At 43.8% G+C, this 18,344-nt stretch overlaps 1 protein-coding gene across 3 annotated transcripts in view; it reads right to left on the bottom strand.

Moving 5' to 3' along the window:
* LOC139538695 (collagen alpha-1(IV) chain-like) overlaps positions 1–18,344 on the bottom strand; it is a 70,029-nt gene that overhangs the window by 17,990 nt on the left and 33,695 nt on the right. Inside the window, exons 1-19 of one of the 3 annotated variants that reach the window (XM_071341054.1) lie at positions 15,627–15,688; positions 14,234–14,349; positions 12,697–12,786; positions 12,469–12,513; positions 12,000–12,044; positions 11,836–11,898; positions 11,633–11,686; positions 11,395–11,421; positions 11,168–11,242; positions 9,610–9,672; positions 9,417–9,452; positions 9,234–9,272; positions 8,900–8,995; positions 8,626–8,661; positions 8,448–8,507; positions 8,317–8,352; positions 8,099–8,143; positions 7,937–7,969; positions 6,158–6,218 (exon numbers count right to left, since the gene is read on the bottom strand). In XM_071341054.1, coding sequence (XP_071197155.1) covers positions 6,158–6,218; positions 7,937–7,969; positions 8,099–8,143; positions 8,317–8,352; positions 8,448–8,507; positions 8,626–8,661; positions 8,900–8,995; positions 9,234–9,272; positions 9,417–9,452; positions 9,610–9,672; positions 11,168–11,242; positions 11,395–11,421; positions 11,633–11,686; positions 11,836–11,898; positions 12,000–12,044; positions 12,469–12,513; positions 12,697–12,786; positions 14,234–14,269 — 940 coding nt within the window. In that variant the 5' untranslated portion in view covers positions 14,270–14,349; positions 15,627–15,688. Of the gene's footprint in view, positions 1–6,157; positions 6,219–7,936; positions 7,970–8,098; positions 8,144–8,316; positions 8,353–8,447; positions 8,508–8,625; positions 8,662–8,899; positions 8,996–9,233; positions 9,273–9,416; positions 9,453–9,609; positions 9,673–11,167; positions 11,243–11,394; positions 11,422–11,632; positions 11,687–11,835; positions 11,899–11,999; positions 12,045–12,264; positions 12,312–12,468; positions 12,514–12,696; positions 12,787–14,233; positions 14,350–15,626; positions 15,689–18,344 lie in introns of those variants that run through there. The other 2 variants (XM_071341053.1, XM_071341055.1) reach the window with 2 other exon arrangements.

Genomic DNA, 18,344 nt, shown 5'->3' with positions numbered 1-18,344 from the left:
CGCATTTTATTGCATGACATAAGTATTTGATACATCAGAAAAGCAGAACTTAATATTTGGTACAGAAACCTTTGTTTGCAATTACAGAGATCATACGTTTCCTGTAGTTCTTGACCAGGTTTGCACACACTGCAGCAGGGATTTTGGCCCACTCCTCCATACAGACCTTCTCCAGATCCTTCAGGTTTCGGGGCTGTCGCTGGGCAATACGGACTTTCAGCTCCCTCCAAAGATTTTCTATTGGGTTCAGGTCTGGAGACTGGCTAGGCCACTCCAGGACCTTGAGATGCTTCTTACGGAGCCACTCCTTAGTTGCCCTGGCTGTGTGTTTCGGGTCGTTGTCATGCTGGAAGACCCAGCCACGACCTATCTTCAATGCTCTTACTGAGGGAAGGAGGTTGTTGGCCAAGATCTCGCGATGCATGGCCCCATCCATCCTCCCCTCAATACGGTGCAGTCATCCTGTCCCCTTTGCAGAAAAGCATCCCCAAAGAATGATGTTTCCACCTCCAAGCTTCACGGTTAGGATGGTGTTCTTGGGGTTGTACTAATCCTTCTTCTTCCTCCAAACACGGCGAGTGGAGTTTAGACCAAAAAGCTCTATTTTTGTCTCATCAGACCACATGACCTTCTCCAATTCCTCCTCTGGATCATCCAGATGGTCATTGGCAAACTTCAGACGGGCCTGGACATGCGCTGGCTTGAGCAGGGGGACCTTGCGTGCGCTGCAGGATTTTAATCCATGACGGCGTAGTGTGTTACTAATGGTTTTCTTTGAGACTGTGGTCCCAGCTCTCTTCAGGTCATTGACCAGGTCCTGCCGTGTAGTTCTGGGCTGATCCCTCACCTTCCTCATGATCATTGATGCCCCACGAGGTGAGATCTTGCATGGAGCCCCAGACCGAGGGTGATTTACCGTCATCTTGAACTTCTTCCATTTTCTAATAATTGCGCCGACAGTTGTTGCCTTCTCACCAAGCTGCTTGCCTATTGTCCTGTAGCCCATCCCAGCCTTGTGCAGGTCTACAATTTTAGCCCTGATGTCCTTACACAGCTCTCTGGTCTTGGCCATTGCGGAGAGGTTGGAGTCTGTTTGATTGAGTGGGTGGACAGGTGTCTTTTATACAGGTAACGAGTTCAAACAGGTGCAGTTAATACAGGTAATGAGTGGAGAACAGGAGGGCTTCTTAAAGAAAAACTAACAGGTCTGTGAGAGCCGGAATTCTTACTGGTTGGTAGGTGATCAAATACTTATGTCATGCAATAAAATGCGAATTAATTACTTAAAAATCATACAATGTGATTTTCTGGATTTTTGTTTTAAATTCCGTCTCTCACAGTTGAAGTGTACCTATGATAAAAATTACAGACCTCTACATGCTTTGTAAGTAGGAAAACCTGCAAAATCGGCAGTGTATCAAATACTTGTTCTCCCCACTGTATATATGGGGGATACAATCTTCCCAGCTCTGCAGATTCTGCTGTGAGGAGGCATAGTCATTTCAATTTACCAACAAAAAAAATGAAGTTTTCGTCTTTTGAGCTTCTAGTCATGAAATCTATGCAGCCTACTCAATCACTTTTTATAGTTACTGTTTACAGGCCACCTGGGCCATATACAGCGTTCCTCACTGAGTTCCCTGAATTCCTATCGGACCTTGTAGTCATAGCAGATAATATTCAAATTTTTTGTGATTTTAATATTCACATGGAAAAGTCCACAGACCCACTCCAAAAGGCTTTCGGAGCCATCATCGACTCAGTGGGTTTTGTCCAACATGTCTCTGGACCTACTCACTGCCAGTCATACTCTGGACCTAGTTTTGTCCCATGGAATAAATGTTGTAGATCTTAATGTTTTTCCTCATAATCCTGGACTATCGGACCACCATTTTATTACGTTTGCAATCGCAACAAATAATCTGCTCAGACCCCAACCAAGGAGCATCAAAAGTTGTGCTATAAATTCTCAGACAACACAAAGATTCCTTGATGCCCTTCCAGACTCCTTCTGCCTACCTAAGGACGTCAGAGGACAAAAATCAGTTAACCACCTAACTGAGGAACTCAATTTAACATTGCGCAATACCCTAGATGCAGTTGCACCCCTAAAAACTAAAAACATTTGTCATAAGAAACTAGCTCCCTGGTATACAGAAAATACCCGAGCTCTGAAGCAAGCTTCCAGAAATTTGGAAGGGAAATGGCGCCACACCAAACTGGAAGTCTTCCGACTAGCTTGGAAAGACAGTACCGTGCAGTATCGGAGAGCCCTCACTGCTGCTCGATCATCCTATTCTTCAAACTTAATTGAGGAAAATAAGAACAATCCTAAATTTATTTTTGATACTGTCGCAAAGCTAACTAAAAAGCAGCATTCCCCAAGTGAGGATGGCTTTCACTTCAGCAGTAATACATTCATGAATTTCTTTGAGGAAAAGATCATGATCATTAGAAAGCAAATTACGGACTCCTCTTTAAATCTGCGTATTCCTCCAAAGCTCAGCTGTCCTGAGTCTGCACAACTCTGCCAGGACCTAGGATCAAGAGAGACACTCAAGTGTTTTAGTACTATATCTCTTGACACAATGATGAAAATAATCATGGCCTCTAAACCTTCAAGCTGCATACTGGACCCTATTCCAACTAAACTACTTAAAGAGCTGCTTCATGTGCTTGGCCCTCCTATGTTGAACATACCAAACTCACTAAAAGTGGCAGTAATAAAGCCTCTCTTGAAAAAGCCAAACCTTGACCCAGAAAATATAAAAAACTATCGGCCTATATCGAATCTTCCATTCCTCTCAAAAAGTTTAGAAAAAGCTGTTGCGCAGCAACTCACTGCCTTCCTGAAGAGAAACAATGTATACGAAATGCTTCAGTCTGGTTTTAGACCCCATCATAGCACTGAGACTGCACTTGTGAAGGTGGTAAATGACCTTTTAATGGCGTCAGACCGAGGCTCTGCATCTGTCCTCGTGCTACTAGACCTTAGTGCTGCCTTTGATACCATCGATCACATTCTTTTGGAGAGATTGGAAAACCAAATTGGTCTACACGGACAAGTTCTGGCCTGGTTTAGAGCTTATCTGTCGGAAAGATATCAGTTTGTCTCTGTGAATGGTTTGTCCTCTGACAAATCAACTGTACATTTCAGTGTTCCTCAAGGTTCCGTTTTGGGACCACTATTGTTTTCACTATATATTTTACCTCTTGGAGATGTCATTCGAAAACATAATGTTAACTTTCACTGCTATGCGGATGACACACAGCTGTACATTTCAATGAAACATGGTGAATCCCCAAAATTCCCCTCGCTAGAAGCCTGTGTTTCAGACATAAGGAAGTGGATGGCTGAAAATGTTCTACTTTTAAACTCGGACAAAACAGAGATGCTTGTTCTAGGTCCCAAGAAACAAAGAGATCTTCTGTTGAATCTGACAATTAATCTTGATGGTTGTAAAGTCGTCTCAAATAAAACTGAAGGACCTCGGCGTTACTCTGGACCCTGATCTCTCTTTTGACGAACATATCAAGCCTGTTTCAAGGACAGCTTTTTTCCATCTACGTAACATTGCAAAAATCAGAAATGTTCTGTCCAAAAATGATGCAGAGAAATTGGTCCATGCTTTTGTTACTTCTAGTTTGGACTACTGCAATGCTCTACTTTCCGGTTACCCGGATAAAGCACTAAATAAAGTGCTAAATACGGCTGCTAGAATCCCGACTAGAACCAAACAATTTGATCATATTACTCCAGTGCTAGCCTCCCTACACACAGGTTTTACTGTTAACCTACAAAGCGTTACATGGGCTTGCTCCTACCTATCTTTCCGAGTTGGTCCTGCCGTACATACCTACACGTACGCTACGGTCACAAGACGCAGGCCTCCTAATTGTCCCTAGAATTTCTAAGCAAACAGCTGGAGGCAGGGCTTTCTCCTATAGATCTCCATTTTTATGGAATGGTCTGCCTACCCATGTGAGAGACGTAGACTCTGTCTCAACTTTTAAGTCTTTACTGAAGACTCATCTCTTCAGTGGGTCATATGATTGAGTGTAGTCTGGCCCAGGAGTGTGAAGGTGAACGGAAAGGCTCTGGAGCAACGAACCGCCCTTGCTGTCTCTGCCTGGCCGGTTCCCCTCTCTCCACTGGGATTCTCTGCCTCTAACCCTATTACAGGGGCTGAGTCACTGGCTTACTGGTGCTCTTTCATGCCGTCCCTAGGAGGGGTGCGTCACTTGAGTGGGTTGAGTCACTGACGTGATCTTCCTGTCTGGGTTGGCGCCCCCCCTTGGTTTGTGCCGTGGCGGAGATCTTTGTGGGCTATACTCGGCCTTGTCTCAGGATGGTAAGTTGGTGGTTGAAGATATCCCTCTATTGGTGTGGGGGCTGTGCTTTGGCAAAGTGGGTGGGGATATATCCTTCCTGTTTGGCCCTGTCCGGGGGTATCATCGGATGGGGCCACAGTGTCTCCTGACCCCTCCTGTCTCAGCCTCCAGTACTTATGCTGCAGTAGTTTATGTGTCGGGGGGCTAGGGTCAGTTTGTTATATCTGGAGTACTTCTCCTGTCTTATCCGGTGTCCTGTGTGAATGTAAGTATGCTCTCTCTAATTCTCTTTCTTTCTCTCTCTCGGAGGACCTGAGCCCTAGGACCATGCCTCAGGACGACCTGGCATGATGACTCCTTGCTGTCCCCAGTCCACCTGGTCGTGCTGCTGCTCCAGTTTCAACTGTTCTGCCTGCGGCTATGGAACCCTGACCTGTTCACCGGACGTGCTACCTGTCCCAGACCTGCTGTTTTCAACTCTCTAGAGACCGCAGGAGCGGTAGAGATACTCTTAATGATCGGCTATGAAAAGCCAACTGACATTTACTCCTGAGGTGCTGACTTGCTGCACCCTCGACAACTACTGTGATTATTATTATTTGACCGTGCTGGTCATTTATGAACATTTGAACATCTTGGCCATGTTCTGTTATAATCTCCACCCGGCACAGCCAGAAGAGGACTGGCCACCCCTCATAGCCTGGTTCCTCTCTAGGTTTCTTCCTAGGTTTTGGCCTTTCTAGGGAGTTTTTCCTAGCCACCGTGCTTCTACACCTGCATTGCTTGCTGTTTGGGGTTTTAGGCTAGGTTTCTGTACAGCACTTTGAGATATCAGCTGATGTACGAAGGGCTATATAAATACATTTGAAATTTGATTTGATTAGATCATTTATTTTGGTATTGTCCATATGTAGCTCGTTTTTTGTCACAGGTCCAGGAATGGCTGAAGAATTGCAACATTTGCCTAGAAATAACGCTACAGATAGCAATACTGGGTGATTTGAAAAGCCATAATCAATCAATCAATAATATAATAATTATTTTAGCAAAAATGTTTATTTTTAATTTACAATCTGTAGAAGCTATGAGAATAGGAAGGTTCAATTATTTTGTGAAGCATCACAGCACAGTTGAAAAATATATGGCAAATAGAAATCCGAAATGGATGATGTTGAGAGATAGATGGGAGGGGTTGAATGGAGCTGAAGGGTGGGACTAATAACAAGATAAACAATGTAAAGCATACGGGATCTGTAAAATGTATATAGGTTCGGAACTTTTGTGAAATAGCACAGTTACAAATAGAAATCAAACTGGATGGACATCAGAAATAGAGGAAGGACTAAGAACAAACAAGAGAGAACTATTGTAAAGTAGACTGTGTCTGTAAAATATGTATAAGATGTATAAATTGAAGGTAAAAGCAGAAGTGTTTATTAGTTTACTCCAATTGGGGGATCGGTGGTAGGGTTTGCGGGGACTAATAATAAAGGTATATTCTTTAAAAAAGTATGTATGTCTATATAGGTATGTGTATGTATATATGTGTATATGTATGCATGCGTGTATGGATATATATATTTACCAAAAACATATGGGGGATTGGAAATGATGCAGACAATTACATTGAAAGCAACATTCTTTCCACAATATTAAGCTGATCCACCCCTTAAAAAAATAAATATAATAATAATAAAATAAAAATTGACAGTTGGTGGTACATAAGTCCTACATAGAACCTTAGTGTGCATTCTTCTATGGATGCTGGTGTGATAACATAAACAGTGTAGTTTTTATAAAAGGGTGGTGGTGGGGTGCACTGTACCTCTTTCTCCTTGTAAGCCCGGGAGACCAGGGGGGCCGGGAGAGCCAGGAGCACTATCAACCTTAAAATCACAGAAAACAAAATGTATACAAATACAAAATGTCCATCGCCCTGCATACCAGACTCATATATTACTACACTATTTAAGAATAATGCTGATGCTCAGCACTCTGTTGGTCTCATTTCACTTTCAAAGACTGTATGGTGACATCTGGTGGTAAAAAAGGGAACTGCACCTAAATGTACAAAAGTTAGAGGTGCTGAGACTGTTAAGCACGTTTACAGAGAGAGCGAACAGAGCAGAGGTTCCTAAACTAGGGGTTGCCTGATATGAAACGTATTCAAATCTAAAAGTAAAAATACAACGAGACAGCGCCCTTAGATTGTGGGAGAGTGCCGCACTTGACCGTTGCCCTTGAATCATTACCACGGTGAATGGCTAAGCCTGCAATGCTATGAAACCACACACTATTGAAGATATTTTGATATTACCGGCTGCAATTGATATGGTGAAAACAATGTGTGGGTGGTGCAGAGGAACAGAAACTCACATCAATACATTTGTAAGATAACACTGTGGAACTAAAAATTGATGCTATAGCTAGCAATAAAGAGGAAACTGACTGAACGACTCAAACTCCCCACCATATGCTCTCCAAATGGACGTTAGCTGTGTGGGCCGAGACGCAGAGTGCTATAGTGACGAAAAACTGATTTCATGGGATCGAGTGGTGAGCTTTTGCAAAGATGGGGCTCCATCTATCACGGGACGGCGGGCAGGCCTCTTCACTCTAGTTATGTTCTCAACTGGCCTACATTGAAGGCCATAAAGGTGAAATTAAAAAAATTAATGTGTATCCCTCTACCATATGGATGCATTGTATGATACACCCACTATATGGAGATATGGGATCAGAGCATGACAATGTCCTATTTCATATTGAGGCTTGATGGTTATCGAGGGAGAGTGTTGGAAAGATTTTTCAAATTGAGAGAGGAACTGTTGTCATTCGCAATGGATGTTATTTTTTTTTTTACTTTGTTGTCTTTCTGTGTAATGACAATAAAATGTGTATCTTTGCCTATGCAACGACATACAGTATTTGGGAAACTGAACGAACTGAATGCAAGCATGCAGGGGAAATACAAAAAAATTCTACAGATGAGTGACAGAATCAGCGAAATCCGTTTGACGGTGATCCTGGCTCAGTTGACATGCCGGTAAGTAAAATCTAACAGCTGATCTAGCTGTCATGTGACCAAATGCTGCAGACAATGCATTCACGGGTCACTATTGAGGAGTTTTGATTCCTGACTCAAAGGGAATACGATGCCGTTTCCCTCCGAGTATTAAAACTCATGGTACGCTGATTCAGTGCTCTCGTCTGCATTAAAAACAAATATCTATCCAGGTTGGATGTGACAGGAGAGATGAGGTGCGACCACGCCCCCTGACCTTGAGAAGCTCCGATGCGACATGCACAAGCACAGCCATCTCATTAGTGGCAGTGAGATCATTTATTTTATGTCAGACTAATATGCAATTGACTGTCATAGCCCCACATTCAAAGTATATGATGGTGAGTTAAGAAGACAATCAGTTCCTCAGACATCAGAAATACTGTTAGAATGTTTTACAATTGATTGCCATAGCCCTAATTAAAAAAGTAAACATTGGCTGTTAATTACATAATTTGTTTTCACATGGGTGGGGTCATGATCATTTTCAGATATCAAAATGGGGTCGTGAGCCAAACATGTTTGGGAACCAGTACTTACATATGCTGGAGGTCCTTTCTCTCCTTTTTCACCCTAGAACACAGAGAGATGTCCATTTTATTAGCCTCAGAACTGAAAGGTAAATCAGAGATCATTTCTAATAAGCATATGACAGGTGTGTACAGGTTTTGACAGGTACAGTATAAATGGTTGCGAGGTTACCGGTGTTCCATGGTATCCAGGGCCGCCAGGAAAGCCTCTCTCTCCCTGTATGACAACAGGCACATCACAATGATCAGGACAAAGACATCAAACAACTGAACTACTGAGACAAAAACCCAAGAGAGAGCGAGAGACAGTGACACAGACATAATGAGAGAGAGAGAGAAATACAAGAGGGTGGAGTGAGAGACTAGGTGTATACATGTATGACTCTATACCTTAAATCCATTGTCGCCATCTTTGCCAGGTTTTCCCTGAAATCCAAGACACAGAAACTCAGTTCTTCCATGAAAGGAAATAATCTTGTTTTTCTTCAATAAAATATTGAAATGTGATCATCGTCACTCACCCTTGGTCCTGGTGGGCCTTGTTCACCCTTGACCCCGTTTAGATAGGGAATGCAAGAACCCTGCAGACAAAAATGGAAATTACATCAATGTTACTCATAGTGGCCATCAAAATATTTACTTAATGTACTGTAATGTCATTTCATGTATGAACAAGTTGAAAAATACTAAAACACTCACTTTCTCTCCTCTGTCTCCTGTCTCGCCTCTCTGACCCTGAAGGACAGATACAAACACCTTTAGTAAGGAGGCAGACCTACTTTCCCTTCATCCATTCATCAATCCATTCATCCATCCACCCATCCATTGATACCCATAGACGTGTTAAGAGAATGAGATGGAGGACATTCATCAGTGGCCTATGCTCCAAGAAGGATTCAAGGGCTTAGGTCAAAGTAAGTCGTCATCGTCCATTATTATAATTGATTATCATTGATTATAAAGAGCTGGGTACCGGTGGTCCAGGGAGGAAATGCGTAACGGTATTTCCTCCCGCTTCCTGTGATGGGAGTCCAGGGGGGCCAGGGGGACCACGGAGCCCTTGTGCACCCTATCAGGAGAGGGAAATACCAAGAGTACGGATCAGAAACGGGAACAAAGAAAACTATATAGAGTGGAAAGGCAGAGGGCTTTGTCCTGGAAGAAGAGGAGCTGAAGGGAGATAGGGACCAAATCTGTCTCTCAATGGTGAAGGAAGGAAGTTATAACTGTTTACAACTGATTTATTATGGCTAAATAATTGCTTATTAACTCTTTATAAAGATGTTATGAACATGAACGTGTTTCACCTTGTCTCCCTTCTCACTCTGGAATGACAGCCGGTCACCCTGGAGAGAGAAGGCCAACGTCATTACTGAGACAACTTATTGAACATCACAAATGAGAGCAATCTGATTGGATGAACAACAATATACAGTACAATAGGTGGAAACTTTGGCCTATTATTAGAAGATAATTGACAACAAGCCTACCTTTTCCCCTGGGGGGCCAGGTGTGCCAGGGAAACCCTAAAGGGAAAGAGGAATATAGTCAGTGTTCTAAAGACAATATGATCCTAAACGTTAACATTCTTCACAAAAGTAGTGAGAATAAGGTATCATAGAATTGGGTATCATTTAAGTCTAAGTGATCCTGTGTTGGCCCGGTGTTAGAGTGGTCGCTCACTCTGGGTCCGTCTGATCCCTGGTTTCCTGGGGGGCCTTCGGGTCCTGAGGGGCCATTAGGTCCCTGTAGGAAAGAAAGGATGAATATTCTGTATAAGCGAGTTGTTGTCAGGCACGTGCGCACACACACAATCACAAGCACGCACACGCATACAGTGCCTTCAGAAAGTATTCAGACCCCTTGACTTATTCCACATTTTGTTACGTTACAGCATTATTCTAAAATAGACCAAATAAATAAAAATCCTCAGCAATCTACACACAATACCCCATTATGACAAAGCGAAAACAGGTTTTTAGAAAAGCTTGCACATTTATTAATCATAAAAGACAGAAATACCTTATTTACATAAGTATTCAGACCCATTGCTATGAGACTCGAAACTGAGCTCAGGTGCATCCTGTTTCCATTGATCATCCTTGCAATGTTTCTGCAACTTGGGTACCAAAACATTGCTGCATTACTGAAGGTCCCCAAGAACACAAGTTTGGAACCACCAAGACTCTTCCTAGAGCCCGCCTCCCAGCTAAACTGAGCAATCGAGGGAGAAGGGCCTTGGTCAGGGAGGTGACCAAGAACCCGATGGTCAGTCTGACAGAGCGCTAGAGTTCCTCTGTGGAGATGGGAGAAACTTCCAGAAGGACAACCATCTCTGCAGCACTCCACCAATCAGGCCTTTATGGTAGACTGGCCAGACTGAAGCCACTCCTCAGTAAAAGGCACATGACAGCCCGCTTGGAGTTTGCCAAAAGGCACCTAAAGACTCTCAGATCATGATAAACAAGATTCTCTGGTCTGATGAAACCAAGATTGAACTCTGTCCTGAACGCCAAGCGTCACTTCTAGAGGAATCCTGGCACCATCCCTACGGTGAAGCATGTTGGTGGCAGCATCATGCTGTGGGGATGTTTTTCAGCGGCAGGGACTGGGAGACTAGTCAGGATCAAGGCAAAGATGAACAGAGCAAAGTAGAGAGAGATCCTTGATGAAAACCTGCTTCAGAGCGCTCAGGACGTCAGACTGGAGCGAAGGTTCACCTTCCAACCGGACAATGACCCTAAGCACACAGCCAAGACAACCCAGGAGTGGCTTCGGGACAAGTCTCTGAATGTCCTTGAGTGGCCCAGCCAAAGCCCGGACTTGAACATGATCAAACATCTCTGGAGAGACCTGAATATAGCTGTTCAGCAACGCTCCCCATCCAACCTGACAGAGCTTGAGAGGATCTGCAGAAGAAAATGGGAGAAACTCCCCAAATACAGGTGTGCCAGGCTTGTAGAGTCATACCCAAGAAGACTTGATGCTGCAATTGATTGCAAAGGTGCTTCAACAAAGTACTGAGTAAAGGGTCTGAATACTTATGTAAATGTGATATTTCAGTTTTAGATTTTTTTAAATAAATTACCAAAAATGTATAAAATCCTGTTTTTGCTTTGTCATTATGGGCTATTGTGTGTAGATTGGTGAGGGGAAAAAACAATTTAATACATTTTAGATTAAGGCTGTAACTGTAAAAAAGTCAAGGGGTCTGAAAACTTTCTGAAGGCACGGTACGTACCGGTAAACCAGGTGATCCAGGGAATCCTTTATCTCCTTTCAGTGGGATGATTCCTAAAACACCACCTGGGTCTCCCTGAGAGAGACAGAGACAGGTTAGAGACTGATACACTACACACAGGGCCCATCAACAATGTTTTAGTAGATGTCTTATGATGCTTCCATACCTTTTAACACTGCTATGTACATACTTTATTTAGGATGTAAAAGTCCTCGGTTTTAACTTACTTTCATTCCCATTAGCCCAGGGATACCCTGAGGAGAGAGATAGAGTTGTAAATCTTGCCCGATTGAATGATAAATACATTTTATTAAGAGCTCATTATAACATCTTTCAGTCTAGTGCCTTTTGTTTGGTTAATTGATTTAGGTCTAGTATGAAATACTGGTCTAAGGTGAAGTCTGTGGCAGCGTTGAAGTAAACACTGTGACCATGTTGGTAATGTTGATGGTGCAGAGCGCTTACAGGAGGACCCTGTAGACCAGGGAACCCAGGCTGTCCATCTGTCCCTCGATCTCCCTGGAACACAGACAAGAGACATCAGTTCACACTGAAGACATGGTTGAGACAGCATGGTTAGGTAGAAGTGCATAAATAACAGGAATTATTAAGTCAGTTTCTACACAGGTGTGTAACAACAGAGAGTTGATACCTAACAAATGACTCACCTTTGTTCCGTTGCACCCTGGGATACCTGACGATCCAGGGGGGCCATCTTGTCCGGGGATACCCTGTGGGGGAGAGGCAGGACACACGAGGTAGGACACATGGCCTAAACAGTCAAAACTACTTGCACGTGAGGTTATGGTTTACAGGAATTAACAGAACATACCGGAAGCCCTGGATTTCCTGGGAAGCCTGACAAACCATTAGATCCCTGCAAGACATCACAACACACTAGTTATATTTGAGCCATTTAGCAGATTACTTTGAATACAAGTAATTGCATTCCAATAAGGCGGCAGAATCACATAAATCCAGTAATATGAAGTTATACGCTGTTCAAGGTAGTCCAGACAAAAGCCAATATGCTGTAAAAAATAAAAACTGGTTTCCAGACTAGGAGAGGTCTGCTCTGATATCGTTATTGTACTTACACGTGTTCCTTTCATTCCAGGAGTTCCAGACTAGGAGAGGTCTGCTCTGATATCGTTATTGTACTTACACGTGTTCCTTTCATTCCAGGAGTTCCAGACTAGGAGAGGTCTGCTCTGATATCGTTATTGTACTTACACGTGTTCCTTTCATTCCAGGAGTTCCAGACTAGGAGAGGTCTGCTCTGATATCGTTATTGTACTTACACGTGTTCCTTTCATTCCAGGAGTTCCAGACTCGCCATATTCTCCCTGGAAGAGACAAGTGACATTAAGACAACATAGAAGTGACATAACACATTTTTTTGTAAATAAAATGATGAATGCGTATGTGTTATAATATAAGCATAGTAAATCACATTATACTGTCCCAAGTAAGGTCTCCTGGTGGGTTGGGGAAACTTTGAAGGGGTGTGGTCTGGAGCTGACACTCACCTTAGGGCCCATCGGCCCGGCGGGCCCCTCGTTGCCCTGCATGCCCGGGAACCCCATGTTGCCTTGGAGACCAGGAAACCCCCGCTCACCCTACAGGACACACAAAGCAGGTTGAACAGATTCGAATGAAGTTACCCATATAGATGCTGATCTATGTTTTTCAGAATCATGGTTGAGTTTAGGGTTTAAATAAGGTAAGCTGATCCTAGATCTGTGCCTACAGGCAAGTGGTGTTAAACAAATTATGATTAGAAAAATATATGAAGGGGATTGATGAGACAGCAGCAGCTTGTCAGTAGTAATTGCTTCATGTGTTCCTTCTATCTGCCACTAGATGGAGCTACTGTTCTTTCACGGGGCCATGTAGTCTGCCCTCACCTATTGAACACTGAACAAAAATATAAATGCAACATGCAAATCATTGGTCCCATGTTTCATGAGCTGAAATAAAAGATCCCTGAAATGATATACACCAAAAGCTTTTTTCATCACACAACGCCACAGATGTCTCAAGTTTTGATGGCGCGTGCAATTGGAATGCTGACTGCAGGAATGTCTACCAGAGCTGTTGCCAGATAATTTAATTTTAATTTCTCTACCATAAGCCGCTTCCAACGTCCTTTTAGATTATTTAGCAGTACGCCCAACCGGCCTTACAACCGCAGAACACGGGTGTATGGCGTCATGTGGGCGAGCAGTTTGCTAATGTCAACGCTGTGAACACAGTGCACCATGGTGGCAGTAGGGTTTATGTATGAATAGGCATAAGCTACGGACAACAAACACAATGTCATTTTATTAATGGCAATTTGAATGCAGATAGCGTGACGAGATCCTGAGGCCCATTGTCGTGCCATTCGTCCGCTGCCATCACCTCATGTTTCAGCATGATAATGCACGGCCCCATGTTGCAAGGATCTGTACACAATTCCTGGAAGCTGAAAATGTCCCAGTTCTTCCATGGCCTGCATACTCACCAGACATGCCACCTATTGAGCATGTTAAGGATGCTCTGGATTGACGTATATGACAGTGTGTTCCAGTTCCCGCCAATAACCAGCAACTTCGCACAGCCATTTACGAGGAGTGGGACAACATTCCACAGGCTACAATCAACAGCCTGATCAACTCTATGTGAAGGAGATGTGCCGTGCTGCATGAGGCAAATGTTGGTCACTCGAGGTAGTGACTGGTTTTCGGATCCACGCCCCTACCTATTTTTTAAGGTATCTGTATTCCCAGTCATATGAAATCCATAGATTAGGGCCTCATGAATTTATTTCAATTAACTTATTTCCTTATATGAATTGTAACACAGTATAATCTTTTAAAATTGTTGCATGTTGCATATATATTTTTGATTAGTACATTTTCAGCTGCCAAGAGTAAGAGAGAGGGATCTAGAGGGGGGTGAGGAGTGGAAAAGCAGTGTTTTTTGGAGCCCTTTTGTGTGTGTGTTTTTGTCTGTCTTACTCTCTTGACCTCCTGCCTTTCTCTTTCCACCCCCCTCCCATATCCCTCCATTTCTAAAGCTCACACGGGGTTTGAAGTTGAACATTAAATTCTGGACCATGAGAACCAGGACAGGGGCCAGTCACCAAGGGAAGAGAACTCCGATCGTGGGCGGCAGGAAGTCACATCATCACAGCAAAACTATGCAGGGAGAATTGAAACAGCAGTTGGTTTGCCAGGCTTCAACACCTTTCAACAGACAGACAGACATGAGGTATGACTTCACCAGGCTCAGTCTGTCAGACAGTCAGTAAAGGCCTGGGTCCAGAGAACACACAGCTCCTCTGTGGTATGTCTGTGTGGCTACTGTTTCTAAAACAGTGAGTCATCTTGAGAGATTAAGGCTACACATGCATGGTAGATAAGACACTGTTGCTAGGCTCTAATGTGAGTCAATACATGCAGTAGCAGCTACATAATAGTTTTTGTCTGGAATCCCTGAGAGGGTGGAGATGTAACTGAGTGTGTCATTGTTACTTTGAGATAAGACAGGCAGTGTGCAGACTTTGTCTTCAAGTGTCTTAACTTCTAACCACAATTTTAAACCACTGATTGCTGGATGCACTGTAACAGTGTGATACTCTTTCAAAAGCTAGTGAGAGATTGTTCAGTCCGGTGGGAATGCTGCCTCATCCCAGCTGTGTGTCTGGACATGCTCTAATCCCGCCTGATTCCTGCTCCGTGTAGGTCTTCCGTTTCGCCGTTTTCCACCAAGGACTAGACTGACCTGCCTCGACTCAAAGACTATACCTAACATTGTAAATGCACAGCTGTGACACACAAATTAGTATGATATGTTACGTTTGGTATGGTTACATAAGGCATAAGGTTGCTTAAGCCAAAAACGAAAGGAATTAAGTAATTTAGGTCGGGAGGATGGTGGCCTATGACATGGGTAACGTTAGAACGCAAACATCTAGGAACTCAAAAAGTTGCATATTCAAATTTTTGCATTTTAACTTTTCAACTACTTGCTACTTTTTAGCTAATTTGCAACTACTTAGCATGTTAGCTAACCCTAACCCGTAACCCCTAGCCTAGCTAACGTTAGCCACCTAGCTGAGTGTAATTCGTAACATATTCTGATGAAGCAGGCAGGGAGCAGGTCTCGAACCCTCGACCTTCTAGCCCGAGGTCCGGCGCGCTATCGACTGTGCCGCAAAAGCATGCTCAAGCGGCAGAGTCGATTTCCGCGCTTATAAACCCAGGGTCGTTACACTATCATACGAAATGGACGATGGACATCCAAAAATGTATACATACTGTACCATAAGAAACGTCCCAAGACAGAGTCACCACCACTTTGTGCCTAACAGGGATTGTGGAATCTGTAGTTTGTAGGTGGGAATCTCAGGATGAGATGAGAGAGAGAGAAATGTGAAACTGGTAAACAATGGAGTGATGGACAGAATGCTTACCTTTTCTCCTTTTACTCCACTGCAGTCACATTTTCCTCCGCACGATGACCCAGAACACCCCTACAGAGAGAGGGAGAAATTAGCAATCAATCTACTTTACAGTCAACGGCATTAGTGATCAGTAGACTGAGACTGAGACCATTTTACACCACTAGAGGGCAACATAATCCCCCCCATCTGATCACCCCTAGTTTTCCAACGCTCTCTGCATTATTTTACAGCATTTAGCTCTCCTGCCAGTGGGAACACTAACACTAACATAAACACACACACAGCATAAACCAGAATCATTCATTTGATCAGTTCAAATGATAAGGCAATAGTGGTGGTAACTGTTGTCATTTGCTTTGCAGCTTTGGTGCAGCTCTCCTGCAGCAACCCTACCAGGCAGTTACCCACATGACAGTTTACCAGCTGGCCTCACTACTCTCTCAGCCCCCTCTCCCTCTTACTCTCACCAGGGACTAGAGCCTGGGAACTGGCCTGTACCCCATCTCTCCTCTCTTCCCTCCATTATCCACCTGTTCCTTCACTCACGTGTGAGGCGTGCTGCCAGAGCCCTGTCAGGCAGAGCAGGCTGGAGTATATCTACTGAGACTGGGCTAACACTGAGGACAGGGCTAACACTGAGGACAGGGCTAACACTGAGGACAGGGCTAAGGAGCACACAGCCATGTGAGTGACACTCCCAAGAAGCACACACACATATACACGTGTGACTAACCCTAAGTAACCCCTACAGAGCACAGTCGTAGAACCCCAAACATACAGTACACACATACGTACGTACACACATACATACAAGGGGCTCCAGAGTGGGGAAGCGGTCTAAGGCACTACATCTCAGTGCAAGATGCGTCACTACAGTCCCTAGTTTAAATCCAGGCTGTGTCACATCCGGCTATGATTGGGAGTCCCATAGGGCGGCGCACAATTGGCCCAGCGTCGTCCGGGTTTGGCTGGGGTAGGCCGTCATTGTAAATAAGAATTTGTTCTTAACTGACGTGCCTATTTAAATAACGGTTAAGTTAAAAAAAATATGTAGAAACATACATACAAACATATAGTACAGACATTCAAACATACAGTACACACATACAAACATCTCCATCATCTACCCTCACTTCCTTTCAGAATTCCCCGTTCACTCCCCACTCTCTCTCACACACACACCCTTGCCTCCGCTCCACCTCAAGTCCAGGCTAAGTGGATCAATGTGTACTTGCTGCTGCTCATCTGAGAACCCTGGTAAACATGGGTATCAGTCACCCTCTAAAACTCAAACCAGATTGGATCTCCATCCTGCTATCTTCATCGTCACCTCAGGCCCCATCTGCATTCACTGTACATGTGTGGCCTGCAGCAAGTCAACCTCTCTTCTTCATACAATCTCTCTCTTTCTTGCTCTTTCTCTTTTCCTCACTCTGTAACAGTGTTGCTTCCGTCCCTCTCCTTGCTCACACCTGGACTTGAACCACGAACCCTCTGAACACATCGACAACAGTCACCCACAAAGATTTGTCACCTATCGCTCCACAAAAGCCGCAGCCTGTGCAAAGCAATGGAAACTCAGAGCGAGTGACATCACCGATTAAAACGTAACTAGCTCGCACCGCTAACTAGCTAGCCATTTTACACCAGTTACCTTACTTTCCTATTGTTTTTATAGAGATTTTACTAGATTTCCTTCTAATGTGCTGGAGGAATAGTCAATTAACATGGTAGAGTGAGTGCCTGCTTAAGAGCGAGAGCGAACGAGAGGAACGAGAGAGAGAGATCGAGAGCAAGATTACTGACTGTATGAACCATCTATGTACATGTGTTACTTGTTATGGTAAAATCTTCTAGCTCACACCAGTATGGCTTCAGATGTACATAACCTTTTACTGGTCATTATTTTTGACAAATCCCCATGATTGTTAGATACTGTAAGCCAAGAAGAGTTGAAACTGACATTTGTGACATTCACAAATGTAACTGATTTCAGTGATCAATGTCCATGTGTTGTTCTTTACGTTTCCCTCCGCCTCCAATTCTCTCTCTTTTCTGTTTGTTCCGTCTCCCTCTCTATCTCCTTCCCTCCATCCTCCTGTTAGATAAAACTTCTCTCTCTGATCAGACATTCCAGCAGGCTCTTTGCATGACTGAGATACCCCCAACCCTCTAACCCAGAACACACTGACACGCATGATGTGGTAATGTCTCCACATGTGTGTGTCATCTGCTGTGTATGTTCTCACTCTGCCATTCTGCGATGTCTATCACACACTCTCTAACCACAACATGCTGATCTAACAAGATATCAAAGCAAGAGTAGCCTATTTTTAGATGTCCCTTTTTGCTTTCTTTCTCAGTCTGTTTCGCATCTCACTAAACCAAAACACCAGATCGGCGAGATAGCAGGCAGACTGAACTGACATCCATACAAAAACAGATTTGTAGTTAATGACCTGTGCTGCTAGAGAGAGAGACTGTCCACTGGGCACAGACGTCAATTCAACATCTATGCCATGTTGGTTCAACAGTGTGTGCCCAGTGGGTGGGGTGATTGAGAATCTGGTCTTATGTGAAAAAGGGATCGTAAGAGGGCGTTATCACCTAGATTCCCAAGTCTGTAGGGCTATGGGGACTATCAGTAATAACAGAGACCAGTAAAATGTTTAAAACATCTCTCTGTGCATGTGTGAGTATGTGTGAGGGTTTCTCTCCACTAGTTCA

Source organism: Salvelinus alpinus, chromosome 14, assembly GCF_045679555.1.
Source record: "Salvelinus alpinus chromosome 14, SLU_Salpinus.1, whole genome shotgun sequence".
NCBI lineage: Eukaryota > Metazoa > Chordata > Actinopteri > Salmoniformes > Salmonidae > Salvelinus > Salvelinus alpinus.
The sequence above is the reverse complement of the archived record's forward strand: the minus strand, read 5'-3'. Positions and strand labels throughout refer to the sequence as shown.